The sequence below is a fragment of the Macrotis lagotis genome, chromosome 5, assembly GCF_037893015.1.
Source record: "Macrotis lagotis isolate mMagLag1 chromosome 5, bilby.v1.9.chrom.fasta, whole genome shotgun sequence".
NCBI lineage: Eukaryota > Metazoa > Chordata > Mammalia > Peramelemorphia > Peramelidae > Macrotis > Macrotis lagotis.
In genome coordinates, this window is record NC_133662.1 from 165,222,430 (window position 1) to 165,240,707 (window position 18,278).

Genomic DNA, 18,278 nt, shown 5'->3' on the forward strand with positions numbered 1-18,278 from the left:
TGAACAAGCAGTTTTTAAATCCCTACTCATGTTCAAGGCCTTGTACAACTAAGAATACAAAGAAAAATGAAACAGCCCCTATCCATAAGGATCTTAAATTCTAGCAATAGGTGAAACTTGTGTAAATATGAACATACATATGATACTTGAAAAGAGTGGCAGAATGATGGAATGGAAACCAAGAAGATGTGGGTTCATATCCTAGCTCTCTAATATATTGGCTGTGTAACCCTAGGCAGATTAATTAACTTCTCAGTGCCCAGACAAGTCTATAGAAGTAAGTGCAGACCTACAGTAATAGATGGATTTTCCTATACTATTGAAATCATAAGTCCAATTCCTATCTTATCCCAATACAAAGAAAATACAAAGTAATTCTTAGGGCTGGCTCTAATAACTGAGAACAGGGGAGGGGGGGATCAGGAGAGACCTCCTGGAGGAGATGGTATTTTAGCTGATCCTTGAACAAAACTAGAGCTTCTTAGAGGAAAAGGCAAGTAGAGAATGAATGGGAGACAGTCTATAAAAAGGCACAGAGTTGGAGATGAAATGATGTGTGAGACAAACAACAATTTGTCATCCCACTCTCTATTGGTGCCTATTCCTGTGCTACAAGAGGTGTCTCTCAATGAGAATAACAATGAACAGGGCTCAAAAAAGTCTCCTTTCAAACCTACATGCAAACTCAGGGAAGGTGGATTGATCTCTTTGTGCAAAAAATGATTAGTATTTTGAAAGAAAATGCAAACAAATTGCAGTTTTAGGAATAAAAATATCTTAGAAATGATACCTTAATACATATAATATATGTAAGAATAAGTACAAATACATGGAGATAAAGATATTTTATTCTTATAAAAGATAACACAGAAGATATTCATCACATTAGAATAGCATTTAACTTAAAATTCGAATAAATATTCGCTGACTTCTCCACTTTCTTTAACTGTTTTCTCTTGTTTCTCCTACTCCCAATATTGGGGATCTTTCAAGTTCCTAATGCTAGTCCTTTTATTTTGTCCTACTTATTACACTTCTTTGGTGACCTCGTCTACTCTCATGCTTCAAATCTCATTTCTATATGAATGCCTAAGTTTTTATATCACCCCAGAGCTCCAAGATCATTTTCAATAGCAAACAAAGAAAAGCTCAGATGGTCTACTAAGCCTTACTGAATCTGAAACCAAACTCATTAGCTTTACCCCCAAAAGATTTTCCCCCATCCCCTGCTTTACTTCTCTATTTCAGTCACCTAAGTTCAAAATCTTAGATTTATCTCTCATTTTTTCCTTTCTCTCACCACCTATGTGCAACCATCCTATCAATTCAGTCTCTACTATCCTAACTCTTGCATTTGTTCTCTCCTCCTTTCTTCTTTTCATTTTTTAATCCCCAGTATCTAATAAAGTGTTTAATATATATCTATTGAATAAAGTGGAATCACAAAAAACTTACAAAAAATTACAAAATTTTAGAAATAGACTTGACCATAGAGCTCTAACTCAGTTTCCTCACTTTCTTTTAAAGCCCTAGTTGTTTTAAATTTAAACCAACTTTCCCAGGATCATAGATCTAATATGTACTAATTCTACAGAAGAAATTACCCCAAATTTTCCAATTCCTAGTCCAATCTGGTTTTTTTGGTTTGTTTGTTTTTTTAGTTTTTGAAAGGCAAATGGGGTTAAGTGGCTTGCCCAAGGCCACACAGCTAGGTAATTATTAAGTGTCTGAGACCGGATTTGAACCCAGGTACTCCTGACTCCAGGGCCGGTGCTCTATCCACTGCGCCACCTAGCCACCCCCCAATCTATTTTTAAAACATGTTTTATTATGATAAATTATTACTGTGCCTTACCTAAATCTCCCTATATACATCCTTTTCACAGATAGTGATACCTTAGAACAAAGAATTTTTTGTAGAAAAAAAGAAAAAGGGGCGGCTAGGTGGCATAGTGGATAGAGCACCGGCCCTGGAGTCAGGAGTACCTGGGTTCAAATCCGGTCTCAGACACTTAATAATTACCTAGCTGTGTGGCCTTGGGCAAGCCACTTAACCCCATTTGCCTTGCAAAAACCTAAAAAAAAATCAGTAAAAATGTTAAGTTCATACCTCCCCCCCAAAAAATTTGACTACATATACAATGTTCTACATTTGTGAATGTCCCACCTTGAATTTACAAGGAAGTAGGGTTGGGGGGGGGAAGAGATATCTTCTTATACTCTTTGGGATCAAGATTTTTTTGTGATAATATTGCATCATTCATTATCAAAATTTTGTAGTAGTTGTTTTCATTAACACTGTGTTGTTATTGTATACTGTGTGCTTTCAGCAATACTTCCCTGCCTTCTTTCTTATCAAGAGCCAAAAAGAAGATACATAGTCCTTTCCTCTATCCTTCCCCCTACCACAAACCAGGCCTACAAAGTCCCATGTGAAGTTGGCCCAGTTTGTTTTTGATGTGTCAGGAAATTTCTAAAGTATAGCGGGTAGAGTAGACTGTAGGAAAAACCTAGAAGTCACCTATGTTCTCAGCTTTACTGTTGGGGAAGAGTGAATCACCCATAGGATAATGCATCTGCTTTCCCTCAAAACAAACTCCTTTCACCCAGGGCAGAGGAGAATTTTTCTTCCTCTATAATTATCTGTCTGAGAATATGACATAAGAATGACTGTGGAAAATCAGTGGTGCAGATAACCAGCCCCTAATAGCACAAATATATATCTACGCAAGTTCATCACAATATATAATAAACTAAATGAAAAAAAACAACTTTGAGATGTACCAAATCCACAGATCACTACAGACATTTGAGCTGAGCAAAGCATTTAGGCAACTTCTACCCTTAATTTAGTAGGTTTATAATGTAGCAGAAGATGCTTAAATGAGAATGTTAGTAAGGGGAAAACAAGGAATAGATAAGACAGTAAAATCTTAATTGGATATGAGAAAGTATGAATAGAAGAGACATTTTTCATTGAGACACCTTCCCTTTTGTGTGAAAATATGTAATTATCATTTCTATTTGTTGAACCCACATTTTAAAAATGCTATCCTTCATTAATATTTATAAATTTATTTCCTATTGTTCTCACCATTTGTAAGGCCAGGTTTAAGTTGTATCCTTTGGGACAGAAAGAACTGAGCAATATTGGCTGAACTTGGTTCAAAATATTTTGAAAAGTCATAAGGATTGTAAGGATCTCAAGAATCCCAAAAGAATTCAATTTTAGAATGTAACCTCATAGTTAAAATGAAATGATAATCTGGGCTTAGTTGCCCTGATATTTTGGGACATGGGAAATATCTTCAGAAAAATCAATTAGAATATTTTTCAGTTGGTAGTAGGATTCGGTGTTTCATTGTCCTGGATTTAATATCTTAATCTTTTCTGCCCTTAGAGATATTTTGCTGATTCTTAGGAAAGCATGGTTACTTCTACTACAGATGTCTAGATGGTACTGTGGATAGAGTACTGAACCTGGAGGCAGCTTTTTAGTAACTGTGTTACTTTTGGCAAGTCACTGAACTTCTTTTTGCCTAATATGGGAGTCATCACAGCACCTACCTCTCAGGGGATCAAATGAGGTAATAGCTGTAAAATGTTTAGCAAAGTGCCAGATGCATAGTAGGTACTTTTTAATTGCTTTTCCTTACTAGTCCTATCTCCTCCAAATGTCTCCTATCCCGCCCCTCTTCTTTTCCTCCACCTAGCTCTTGCTAGCTCTCTGGTTAGTAATATTAAAGGGCAAGTAAGGCAATAAAAAATTCGATGCCAATTCCTTTATCTGCTATATTTGTTACTTTCTACTAATGACAAATAATTGAGGTTAATTTTTCATTCTGAAGGGACTGATTTTTTCATATTATTATCACCTTCTCATTTTAAAGATGAGAAAACTGAGGTCCAGTAAGATTAATTGATCCTCACAAAATTTAATATACAAGTGATGCTTAAATCCATAAAATGAAGGAACTAACCTTCCTGGCTTTTGAGGACCCTTTAATTGTTAACTTGTGATGATAGTTTAACTAGATAACATAGTTTAACTAGAAGGTCTGTACCAATAATTTTAGACTTTAAGTCCTATTTTCTAGGACATAACTAGATCAGATCATAAGCAGAGCAGATCATAAATCTCAGCCTGCACTAGAGTATACCTCAAACCAGTCTTTGGTTCCAAATCAGAATCAGCTCACCAGAATCTATTGTAATAAGAGGATCTAGTTCTGGTTCAAGCTCCTTGAAAGCATTTTGAACCCCACTCTCCTTCTTAGGATAGAATGTAAATCCTAGAATAGGATCAGCCAGTAATACTGGAGAAAGCAGATGGGATGACAATCCAACTTCATTTTTTAAATCATTTTTAAAAAAGTGACCTAGACTTTAGCACAATGTGCTTCCCTACAAGTGCATTCAAATGCACTGCTATATTTTTGGATTCATGCCATAATCATTCTATAGCAGGCTTTTAAGGGAAAGTGCATTTAACTATGTTAACTAATCCATGTTTTATAGAGCATAAAATTGCTAAAAATCTAGCAGAAAGAAGATTGCTAAAGTTCTAAAAAGTGTTGTAGACATACCACATATCTGTAGTTATTGGTAAAATAATGCATCATCTTCCAAGAATTTCTTTATTACTCCTTCATTTTTATTTTTTTTTCATTTTATGTTGATTGAGCAGTGCTTGTGGTAAGAACATTAATGACTATTATTATTTTCACGACAAAGTATGAGCCATCATGATGGTTAAAAAATGATTTGAGCTAAACAGGGGCTTTAATAAAGTAAAAATTTATGAACTCTAAGGATGTAAACACCGTGTAAAAAGGTGTTATTTGTGATATACTTGAAATCACCTTTCTATTATAAAGTTAGTATTCTATTGTTAAATTAGAAATGTCCTTATTTTACTTGATTTATATCTCCTTGATTAGAGGTTTGTATTCCAAGAAGTAAGAAGAACAGCATTCTAAGAATGGGACTCTAAAAGAGCACAGAACCAGGAGATGGAATATCATGTACCAGGAATGTTGTCTGAATCCTAGTTTATTAAGGATAAATCAAAGTGGGTGTTGGGTCCAAAATTAGGGAGTTTGAAGTTACTGTGAAACCTAAAGTCTTCCAGCTCATATAAAATTTGTACTTCCTTCTGTTAATGTAGTTTAGAATTTGAGTATCATTAGTTTTCAAAATCATCTCCTAACACTCTGATTAGCACAAACTTAGTGTTCCTTAACAATTTTATTATTTTTGCTTGTTTGTTTACATTTAGATGAGTACCAGTTACCTCTTCAGGCTTCTTCAGCTGTGACAGACATTACTGCTTGCAAGGCAGTTTTTCACCAGGAGAAAAGGCATTTACTATACCGTGGACCAAAGACCATGGAACTGTCAGACAGTGACCGGCCTGTGAGTTTTAGCTCAACATCCTCCTCTGCCTCTTCCAGGGACAGCCACTGTTCCTTTGGCAGTAGATTGACCTTAGCTTCCAATGGCCATTTGAGCTTGGCTAATAGCCAAGATAAGGAAACGGGAGCCATAAAACTCGAACTGATGCCAACGAGGAGATTCTCCAGCAGTGAAGTTCGAAGGAATCCCCCAGAGGAGAAACATAACATGGAAGAAAACAGTGAAAAGTGGCAAGGAATGCTTAGGACAACCGAAGCAAAAGGTGCAAGTAAAAATGTTACCCTTTCCCTGGTTGCAGAATCTACTACAAGTCCTAAACTTCTCTATGTGGATAGAGTAGTGCAAGAAATTCTGGAGACTGAGAGGACCTACGTACAAGATTTAAAAAGTATTGTGAAGGTAAGGGAATTTATTTTTTAAATAAAATAGATGTAAAGAAAGACCAAAGCTAATCATGTCATAGAGAATGATGTGGATTGTCTGCCTCTAAGAATCCTTGTCTGCTCATTTGGTTTGTACGCATGTTTAGTATTAGCTCTGTCTTACTTGTAAAGCATCCAAGGACTGCACCAAAATTATGCTTAGCATAACCCCGATATTGTTACCTTTGGTTACCTGTTATATTCATAGGCAACTAATACAAGCCTGTGCTTACAAAAAATATTTTGCATACTTAAATCTTTTCATCAAAGAATCTCAAAATGTCAAACAGCACGAGGAGACTTTAAAAAGGCCAAGGTTGAACTTTGTCACCATTCAGAACCTGAAGTCTCCTGACTGCTGAGTTGTTATAAATTCTACTTCCTGGGTTATGCCATCTTCAACTCATTTTTGACCCAGAAGTCGCTGAGTGCAAGTAGAAACAATTCAGGTCATTTCTTCAGTATTTTCTTGCTGTTTGCTTTTTTAAGTTAAAAAAATAGATTTATGTGAATAATTAAATTGTGAGTAAGCTTAGGTCAGGTTAAGCACTTGCTAAGTCATTAATCCAGAAAACTGATCACTCTTTTGAATTTAACAGCAAATTGAATAATTTTAATAATTTGTTTAATATTTTTTCTTGAATTACATGTAGAAACAATTGTAACATTCATTTTAATAGTTCTTTGTTATTTTATTTTTAACTTAGGGAATAAAACAAGCATTTCCATAACATAGTATAATAAAAATGATGGTGAAACTGCAAATCTACTACACACAACTTGCTGTTCTTTCAAATAAACAACAAAATTATCTTGTAAATTTTTTTCTTCCCTTTTTCTACTCTAGACATGCTACCATTAGACCCAAATATTTATATTTATATATGTAAAATTATTCAATGCATACCCTTTCTTCATATATCTTTTATAGTTAATTTGGGTAACAAATTGAATTTTAAGTAACAATGATAGGTGGGTTCTGAAGCTGTGCTAATTGGTCATCCAACTATCACTTTTCCTGGCTTTCTTTGAATCCCAACTAAAATTCCACCTTCTACAAGAAGTCTTCCCCATACCCTCTTAATTCCAGCACCTTCCCTCTCTGTTAATTTTCTTGCATTTAGCTTGCTTCAAATTTGGTAAGCATACTATGTGCTTAATAAATGTTTATAGATTGAATGATATCACAAACACATGACTTAGAGATCTCAGTCTTAACTTTCATCTTGTTCAACCATATTATCTCTGCTGGCAGATAACATTTGCCTAGGTTTTCTAAGTTTTCTGTAGTCAAGTATAATTCACAATGGATTAATACTTGCTAATCAGAACTCTCTCTACTGAAAAAATTATATGCACTTAAATTTTAGACAAATTCTAAAGAGTGATTGTCTGCTAGCTGAATTCCAAAAGTGATAGAACCAGACTTTGCATGCTAAAAATAGTTATGACATAAATCTTCCAGTGAAATAAAAAAGGCAATTGATGCTCAACAGAAACAATATATCATACCAAAACTAGAATAAATGAGGCTGATCTTGAAATTTCAGCAATGATGTCATTTGTGTTTGAAGAAAAATACCTGTGCAACTGCCAACAATTTTACAAGCTCTTACCAAAAAAAAAAACCCACCACTTAAGATTCTCAAGGCATTCTTTACTTCTAAGTGGTTTAAAAAATTTTCTCCACCTATAATGTTCTTTACTGAGAGACTAAAGGAGTTAACTGGAAAATTATTGCATGTATATTAGTTTCATTTAAAAAACTTGATAAACTTTGAGTGGAAAGAAACAGTTAATGAATTCAGGCAGTTCAATTTTACTAAAGATACTTTATCTCTAGCACTGCCAGAGCCATAACTAGGGCAGAGCAACTCCAGTTTACTCCAAAGATAAATTTAAGAGGATAGCAATAGCCCTTGCAATTTTTCAGCAGCATAGAGTTGGTAGGTTGATTGATTGATTGATTAATTGTTGTCCTTCATAATCAAAGAAGACCATGACATCAAATGTAAGATGATATATGACTGACACATTGTGTTACATTGATTATAGTGAGGGGAATGTTGTGCAGGGATATCCTTCTTCACTGCCTTTTCCAGATCCATCAAAACTTCATGGCCTCCTCTAGTAAGGAACAGCATAGAAACACCAATACTTAATGCTTAGTAATCAGGGATAATTAGATAAATTTGGAAGTTACCAGATGGCGGGCTGGAATTACAGATGCTGGTTCTCCTTCCCTCTCCCCAGGGACTACCTTGTTCTGATGCTCCAGGTTTTTCTGCTTTACTCTTCTTATTCTGTACTTGTCCCCATTGCAGATCCCTTCTTAATATTCTGATGGTGCTAAACAGTCCAGATATTCTTGTTTTGCTTCTTGATCCAGATGCTCATTACCATCTTCCACCCAGATATAATAACTAATAGTGTTTTCAGTTTAACAATAATCATAATTTGTTTTATCCAAATAGCTACCAAGACCCATAATCAACAGATCATTCCCTCTACTACAAATAAATTTGAGTTAAAACACAAACAAATCCTCAGAGTTCATTCAAACTCTGTTCTTGTCACAGAATAATTATTGCCTGAGAGTTTGAATATTTTTTTCTTTTAAAACATTCACTACAGTGAAGGGATATAGTATAGCGATATAGCAGGCGTATAAGAATGATATGAAGGGAAACAGTTAAAAAGAGAAAGGGAAAGGCAAAACGTTCGTGATTTGGTGGTAACTGTCAGCTTTTGCTTCATCAATCTTTATCTTTACAAATGTTCTTTATCCCCCCCCTTAACTCTTTTAATTATTTCCTAGGGGGAAAAAAATGGGATTCACAGGAATAGATGTTTATCCACAGAACTGTGTTTGCCTGATGAAAAGGAAAGCAGCCTTCTTACCTGGACACATTGAGACATAGGATAGGACCTGGAAGATAGCTTAATGGTCATACCCTCTTATGTTAAAGATAAAGAAACTAAAACACAGAGAGGTTAATCTACTTGAATATAGTCACATAGTGTAATTTGACATTTGGAATCAGTTCTTACCGATTCCAAATGGATCACTCAAGCTATAAAGTTCTCTGTTGCAATAGCTTGTTTCTGTTTAATAGTGGACTGAGAGCCCTTTTCATTGCCCCCCCAACCCCTTTAATAAAAAAGAGCAGTTTTTTCCTATTTTTCTACTCTCTCCTCCTCTCTCCTTCCCTCTCCCCTCTTTCTCTTCTTTTCCTTCACTCCCTTCTCCCTCTCCCTTCTTCTCTCCCTGTCTGTCCTTGTCTCTCTCCATATATACAACATATGTAATATAGCTAGATTGAGGCAGATATATCTATATCTTTTTTATCTATATCTATATTCATAGTATGAGGTTTTTGTTTTAAAAAAGATCAGTATTATTATAAGTACCCAAATTAACTACAAAGGACAGATGAAGGAAAATGCTATCAGTATTCAGAGAAATAACTGAAGCATATAGAGAATGATTACATATATATAATATTTATATCTAATAGTAACTATGAGGGGGTGAGGGAAGAAAAAGGGAGGAAAAAAGAAATTTACGTAAGCATTTATTATATATTTAAAAGGAATATCAAGTTGTATTTACTAGATTTGCAGTTTCATATATGTAAAACTGTTTTATAATATTTCTATTATATTATTATGGAAATGCTTGTTTTATTTCATAGATTAAAATAAAATTAATAAAATGCAGATTAAGCTGTTTTTAAAATATCATTACCTAGCTCCTTAAAATCTTTCCTCATTGATTTCATTTTCCTAACTCATTTATGCTGTTTGTGTCCTGAGGGTCTCCTCTAATATTTCAGTTTTGTCAGCTACTTATCTAAGAGCAAACCTAAAGGTCAAGAAGACCTGATTTCGGGTCTCAATCCTTTTTTTTATTTGTTTGATTATTTGTTTTAATGTTATTTTATTTTTATTTTATTTTCAATTATAAGCAAAGATAGGTTTCAACATTCATCTTTTTGTAAGCTTTTGAGTTCTGTATTTTTCTATTTCACCTCCTTTCCCTCTCCCCCTTCCCCATGACAGTAATTTGATCTAGGTGATGTATATGTACATTCATGTATAACATATTTCTGTGAAGAAATGCTATGAAAGAAAAATTAGACCTAAGGGACAAAAGAATGAGAAAAGAAAAAAAAAGATTAAAAACATAAAACAAGTCTTAAAAAGTGAAGATAGTATGCTTTGGTATCCAGTCAGACTCTATCGTTTTTTTCCTCTGGATGTGGATGGCATTTTTTTATCATAAATCTTCTAGAATTGTCCTTGATCTTTGAACGGGTGAGAGGAGCTAAGTCTGTCATATCACAAAATGTTTTTTTTTTTAAGTATGCTTCAATCTCTACCCAGATACCCTCAGTTCTCTCTGGGAATGGATAGCATTCTTTTTTTGTATATCCTTCAGAGTTGTCTTGGGTCACAGCACTGTTGAGAAAAACAGAGTCATTCACAGTTGATCATTCTAATATTGCTGCAGTGAATTTCACATTGCATCTGTTCATGTAAGTTTTTTCAGGTTTTGTTGAGAGCATTCTGCCATTTTTCTTATAGAAAAATAATAGTATTCCATCATAATCACATACCACAATTTATCTATTCATTCTCTAACTGTTATAAAGCCCCTCAATTTCCAGTTCTTTGACACCAGAAAAGACTTGTTTAATATATATATATATATATGAACCCAGGCAATTTCTTTTACCTTTCACTGTCCTGGTAAGACTGATAAGTTATAGAACACTTGCCCATCTTTCTTGGTAGAAGAGAGTTTCATTAGAAGGAATGATGACATCAGAAGTCCAGATGCCAAATAAAATTCTTTTAAAAGCCTTATCCTAGAATGGAAAAATTACTAATCTTATAGACTTTACTGGGTCCACCTAACCTCTCTTCACCAATGGGATGATCTTATATGTTTTATTCAAAAAAGAGATTTTTTTTACTCTTTTACATAATACTTATTCCTCAGGGAGCCTTGTTTAATCTTTTTTCCCCTTCATTTGCCCATTATTCCTTTTAATAAATTCTATCCAGCCAATTTAAATGACTAGTCAAATTGATTTAAATCATATTGGTTATCTTCCCTAATGAAAAATGTTTTCTTATTTATTATCACCTTATTAGTATAGGACTTTGGTAGGCTTTGATTTTTAAGAAAGTACTCTACATTTTAAAGTATTGATTTTTATCCTTTACACTAGTTTTGCAAGTGCATCAGAAAACTGAATGAGCATTTAGCAGGTACAGTAGAGCAAGCTCTACTCTGCCAGATTTTTGCCTGAAAATGACAGTATATGATCTTATTTCACTGAAGGCATCTGGACCTGCAACTAATTCTTTGCTGTCTCTTGGATGACATGCATTTCATATGTATGCTCACTTTATCCAGGGGTAGAGAAAATTCATTAAGTTATTCTCACATAAAACATTCCCAAGTAAAATGTGTGATGGCAGGTTTTCTTTCAACTGTGCCATTCATTCCCTTCTGGAATCTCAATTCAAAGGACTGTGGAAATATAAGTATAGAGTTGGGGGATCCTTCAATCCAACCCTCTCATTGGAATCATGAGGTTAGAGAAGTAAGTTGACTTGTCTGATGTTACACAGATTGGTAAGCATAAGACAGATTTATTTCCAGGTAATTTGTCTCTAGAACCACAGATCTTTTCCCCGTGCTATCTTAGAAACTCATCTTTAATGACATTTTTTTTTGAGATTGGGCCCACCATCTCACCAAACCTAAAAGTATAATGACTACTCACCTCCTAACTCAACTCTTAATCCTCTGGGAAGTTCTTACTTGATCTGTTTTCAGACCTAAAACTTGTTTTCCCTTCCTTTAGCAGCCTGATGACCCTCTGTGCCCAGGGCTCATCACATTGAGATTAGTGGTTTGGACATCCTACTGGTTTTGGTCCTTCTATAGCTCTAAAAGCCTCAATCTTCTCAGTAGAAATGGATTGCAAGAGCATACCATGGTGTCCTTTAATGCCTTCTGAAAAAAGCATGATAAAGGGTTTATCCCTTTCCATTCTACTCCTTCCAAGCAAAGAGGTTACTATGTTCCAAATGCTTTACAAAATATTATCTCATTTCAACCAGTCAATATTATTGTGCCTACTATGAGGCAGACACAATACTGAGTGCTTTAAAAAATATTGTTTCATTTGATCCTTATGATAACCCTGCAAGATTGGTGCTATTATTATTCCTATTTTATGATTAAGGAATTTGAGGTAGACAGAAGTTAAGATTAATGTATCCACTGTATGCTATGCTAAGCGCTGGAATTACAGTTGAGGAAAAGGAAGATAGTCCCTGCTCTCAAGGAGATTACAATCAAATATGAGGAGACAACTCACAAAAGGAAAGAAAAGTGAGGCAGGGGAGGGCATGGAGCCCTGGGCATGGGCATCTTATTCAATGGCATTGAGCCCAGACAGGGGAAATGATGAAAATCTAAATAGAACAGAATGAACTGAGAATCCAGTCTCTGCCCTCTATAAAGGAAGGCTTTGGGAGGATTTATTACTGAGCCTTCCAGTCCTCCAGACAGAGGGGAGAGGAGACTGAGGGAGGTGGTGTCAATCAAAGCTTGAGTTACCAACATAGTATTGAGGTCAGAAGTGATAGAGCTTATCCGAGAGGAGCATCTTGTTCCGAGAATATTAAGTGACTGTCCAGGGTCACATAGCTACTTAGTATCTGAGACCAGATTTGAACTTGGGACCACACACACACACACACACACACACACACACACACACACACACCGCTCCCCAGTTCCCACCAGCTGCACTACTTTTGGATTTTTGTTTTATACTCTAGTACCAAGTAACTTTGCTATTCCTTTCTTGTTGTTGTTGTCTTCCCCCATTAGACTGTAAGCTTCTTGAGGGAAGAGATTGTCTTTTCTTTATTTATTTGTATCTCCAACCCTTAGTACAATGCTTAAATGTTTATGGACTATTTGGTCAGTAGTCTCAGGATATTAATTATTGGTTAAAGGTCGCTCAGAATAAAATTTTTAAATGAATAAAGTAAAATTTGTAATATTTTAAAGGAAATTAATTATATTGAAATACAGTAATATTTTTTTTAAGTCATAAACCCCAGGTTAAGAACTTTTGACCTAGAAAAAGACTCTCCAAGGCTGGGTAGAACTCCAGCAGAGAAAATTAGGGAAAACATGAATAAAATTTGCATAGAATAAGGATGGTTGTTTGCCATCTGCCCTGTAGGAGAGACAACCCACATCAATAATATTCTACATAGCACTAATCCCTTCAAATTGCCTACCATACTCACCAAAATCTTTCACTCAGTAAGTAGTTTTTATGAGACTACATATGCAGAATGGTATTACATATGTAGAACTTTGCATTAAGGGTACTAGTTTCTCTCTCTCTCTCTCTCTCTCTCTCTCTCTCTCTCTCTCCTTTCTCTCTCTCCCTTATGGAATCTATTAGGAGAGATCTGACATACAAAATAGTCTGACTAGTACATAAAAGTTGTGAACATTGGCTATATGAGACTGATGAAGATTATTAACCAGATCCGGAAGTATGTGATCAATCTTGTCCCATGGTACAAGATGGTTGAACAATAATTCCCCCCTCTCTCTCACTACACTTGTTGAAATAAGTGAGGATCAAAAATTTCATTCTTACGAAATTGGTAAAAAAAAACTTAACATTTCTAAAAAGTGAGTATTATTATAATTTAGATAGAACTAGTTCCTTTGGTGACTAGTCTTTAAACTTCAAGTTCATATAGCAATATAAGACCATATGTAAATTGTAAAATAAGCTAACCTTTAGTAGAGAAAGCCTTATCTTTCAGGTTCCTTCCTTCCTTCCTTCCATCTGCTGGCTTTTGGTTGTTTTCAATCCTATCCAACTCATTACCCCATTTGGGGTTTTCTTGGCAAAGATAATTGGAGTGGTCTGCTATTTCCTTCGTAAGCTCTTTCTACAGATGAGGACAAACAGGATAGTGACTTGCCCAGGATCGAATAGCTAGCAAGTATCTGAAGTTAGATTTGAACTCAAGAAGATGAATCTACTTGACTCCCAGCCCTTTGTCTACTCTGTCACCCAGTCACCCTCTCCTGACCCACCCTTCCCCATCTCTAATGTCTCATTGGACAATATTGACAATTTAAACATTCTCTATTTTGACCAGTTCCTTAATGTCCTATGGTGGATTGCCTTATATCCAAGGGTAGACATATTATTCTTGATACCTTATGCTAAATTATAATGAGACCATATTGAATAAAAAACAAGTAGAAAAGAACAGCCACAGCTCTCTAATGCATTTTCTAACTTCTAAATCATACATTTATGATACCACAAAATAAATGAACAAATAAATGATGATAACAAATTATAAATAAATTTTACATGCTATAAGAGATGGAATTCCGGGTAGTTAAGGAGAAAAGAAAAATATTTGGAAATTAGGGTAAAGTAAAAAAAAAATAAATGATAAAAATCTGACAACCTATTGAGAAATGTTTTTGACTAATGAGAGAGACCTATGCTCAGCCCATCTACCATGCTTGAAGTTAGATGTTATCCTCAGGGAAATTGGATGGGGGGAGAAGTTGGGGGGGAAGGCCCTAACAATTTTCCATTTAGTGCAAAACCAAATAGAAAGTTGATAGGCAGGGTGGAGAAGGAGAAAAGGGCTTTTCATAAACTCAGTCAGTTGAAACACAATTGAAAACCATTGTATCATTGTTTTAGCTTCGAAAAGCAGGTGGTCTTAACACTGGTGATATCAAATTAGAGGCAAAAGAAAATCTTAGTTTTGATAAGCAGACGTCCTAAATTTGTAGGGAGTGTAATATGAGTGGAGAAAAGTGGAAGGAATAAAAAAATTCCATGAGTTTATTCAGTGATTGTACAGTGTATCTTTGCTTACTTAGTTCTAAAAGTTGGAGTGTTTTAATCATTTTAAGTAAGGCATCTAGAATCTTAGCTACTTTGTAAGGCAGTTGTTTGTAACTGATTTAGACATACAAATGTTAACTGCAGTCTTTTCTGATTTTCTGGACGTCCTCATGTAGTGCCATGAAAGTTGAAGTTTTACACTGAGGAAATCAGACTTCCAATTCCCTTTTGAGACTCATAACAGAGAATTAAGAGATTTCTCATGAAGAAAAGACTCTTTTCCTCAATATGCTTAGCTATTTTTTTAAAATGAATCAATGAATCACTTTTTTAAGGAATGCAATTTAGGAAAGGGCAATTCTCAGAAATAAACAATGTATAAAGTTAATAAAAACAAAAATCTCCCCAAGTTTGGATGTTGTCTTACTTCAGCCCTCCAATATATGAAGACATGGATTTTTTCAAACAATTAATTCCCAATAATTAAAGAAGAACTTAATCATCTTAAAGAACTACAACTTTTGCAACGTGACTGTGATTTTTCTTACTCAGCATGAGTCCACTTTGGAGTAGACAGAGAGGACCTTGGATTTGGAACTGGAAGGTCTCTAGAAGCTATTTGTTTGAGTCATCTCATTTACATATGAGAAAACTTATCTGAATCTGATTTTTATGGAAGATGTTAGATATTCGCTGACCCAAAGCCTATTCATTTCACAATAAAAAGCACTAATTTTGGATAACAGAATACCATAATAGACTATATTTGACATGGATAGAATGCAAGTAGAATTTAAGGACAGGGCTTTGTTTTATCAATCAACAAATATTTATTAAACAACTTCTCTGTACCAGGCACTGTGTGAGGTATTAGAAATATAACTATAATAATGAAATAAACCTTTCTCTAAATGAAATTATACACTAAATTATATAAGAATAAACATAAAAACAATATATAGATATAAAGCATTTAAATATAAGAGAGTTTAGGGAGGAAGGGCACTGATATTTGGGAGATTTATATATAAAGGGGGTGTTTGAGGTACATCTTGAAGGAAAAGAGTGATTTGAGGAGGCAGAGCTGAGGATGGAATACATGCTAGACATGAGGGTTCACCAGTAAAGAGGAATAGAAAGAGAAATAGAAGAAAAGAAAGAAGGCTGTTTTGTCTGGGAGTAACAGTTCAATAAGATTAGAAAGATAGTATAGGGCCAGGTTATAAAGAGCTTTCCACACAATAAACATAATCAATTGAATTTATTTGTTTCCTATGTTTTTATTTTCCATTCTTTACCTCTTGAGGGTGATGGCAAAAGACAATTGCCAGGCTATTATATATGAGAGAAAGGATAGTGAGAAATCATTAGTAAATAAGCAAGGATGGGTATAACCTAAGACATACTAAGCCATCTATGTTGCAAAAAGGGATTTTGACTCAAGGGTGAGAAGTAGTGAGGAGAATGAGGAAATGATCAATTTTATGTTGTTTTCAGAATGTTCCCTACAAATTTTTCTTTCTACTTTGTGAGATTTCTATATAAGGTTTTCCAGGGAACTTGATTAAATACCAAGGAGAAGAATGTGGTCATGGTCAATGCTGCAGTATAGGACTTGTCAAGGGACTGTCTTTAAACAGACTTGTTATGTGGGTCAGTTACATAAAGAACTTAGATTATCATACTAGCATATTTTAATGGGTTTTGTCTTCTAAGTGGCATTTGGACCCTTTTCATAGCAGTGTGTCTTTTTCATTTTCCCCCCTAGAGCTTTTTTCATTCAGCCATTTGAATGAGATCTTTATTTTGCTCAATTTAAGTATGTTTGCCATTTAAGAAGCAAACTCCCTAAACTGGGCCTGCTAGTCACTAAAAGATATTTCTCAAATAACCAAATTAATCATTTTTAAAATGTTAGCAGGGTCCCATTTCTTCTGGGTGAGACAGATTGTAAATGGTAACATTGATTTAAAACTCCTGGAACTGATTCCAACCCCTGAGCTTGAGGCTGCTGTTTGGGATATAGTTATTTTTTATTCATTTGATTAGAGGTATCACCAAGCTTTTCAGTGAATCATTTGAAGGGCCATCAGTTATTGAGAGCCTCTTTATTCCTGGGGTTAAGCAGGACCAGGCTCCTCCTGTCTAGCCAACTCTGAATTGGGTGATGCCAGCAACTGGTGGTTTTTCCTTCCTCTAACCGCACCCCCCCCCCCGCTTTCTCTACCTTTTAGGACCTTTCAGTAGTCTTAAAAGCATTTGCAATGTATCAGCAAAGAAAGAAAAATGCAATTATTTTTACTTCAACAGCTCTCCTAAAAACCTAGGGAAGGGAATAAATATTAATATAATACCAACATTTTGCCAGGGTTTTTATGCTGAAATCTGTATAAATATTATCTCATTTGATCCTTACAACAATCTTGGGAGGTGGGTGCTATTACTATCATGTCCATTTTATAGATGAGGAAACTGAGGCAAAGAGAGTAGAAGTGACTTGCCCAAGGTCACACAGCTAGTAAGTGTCTGAGGTAGGATTTGAACTCCAGGTCCAATGCTCTATCCACTGTGCCAGAGGTAGGAAATGTTGAAAACTTATCAAGTGAGATTCTGAAATTCCCTATAAGGTACAGGATTCATACTATGAGGTCCTTCTCCTCCTGCCCCCTATGATGAATATGATGAAAAGCAAACTGTCTTACTAAAAGAGAAGGTAGGGGAAGAACAGGTACCAGATCAGTGATGGTTACTGTTCATTCTGCTATGTCCACTTCTTTGGGACCCCATGCAGTCCATGGGGTTTTCTTGGCAAAGATATTGTAGTCCTTTATCATTTCCTTCTCTGGTGGGTTAACACAAAGAGAAGTTAAATGATTTGTCAAGGATCATACAGTCAGTAAGCGTCTGAGGTTGGATTTGAATCAGCTCTTCCTGACTCCAGATTCCAGATCTAGTGCTCTATCCACTGAGTCATCAGAGGTGTCAATATAATATAATATAATATAATATAATATAATATAATATAATATAATATAATATAGTATAGTATAATATAATATAATATAATATAAGTAGGGGCTACTAATCATCCATAAAGACTGGGTTGAATGGGTTCAAACTGACTTAGAAAAAACACATATTAACATTACCTATATTCTATCATATATTTATTTTGTTAAAATCTCCCAGTTACATTTTATCTTGTTTGGGCTACACTAGAAGTTGATATATGTGCTAGGTGGGCTGAGTATTTTATACCTCTCAATAGAATTCCATAGCATGGGAGTGACTGAGAGTAACTCACCCCTTAGGCCTTGCTTCACCCCTTACACCCCTTACTTCAATGGAATAATTGGAGATGAGGAGTTAGTGACATCCATTCAATATTGCTCTTTGCAGCTTTCATTGTTCTCATATCTCTCTAGGTGCCCCAACTTTTCAGTCTCACTAATCTAAGCAATATACATTTAGTCATTTAGTTAGATTTTTAGAATTGAAAACAACTAGG

At 35.0% G+C, this 18,278-nt stretch overlaps 1 protein-coding gene across 4 annotated transcripts in view; it reads left to right on the forward strand.

The window, feature by feature from the left end:
* PLEKHG1 (pleckstrin homology and RhoGEF domain containing G1) overlaps positions 1–18,278 on the forward strand; it is a 270,972-nt gene that overhangs the window by 172,509 nt on the left and 80,185 nt on the right. For 3 of the 4 annotated variants that reach the window (XM_074187815.1, XM_074187814.1, XM_074187816.1), the window contains one exon: positions 5,279–5,814. In XM_074187815.1, the coding sequence (XP_074043916.1) occupies positions 5,389–5,814 (426 nt within the window). In that variant the 5' untranslated portion in view covers positions 5,279–5,388. Of the gene's footprint in view, positions 1–2,066; positions 3,588–5,278; positions 5,815–18,278 lie in introns of those variants that run through there. The other variant, XM_074187817.1, reaches the window with a different exon arrangement.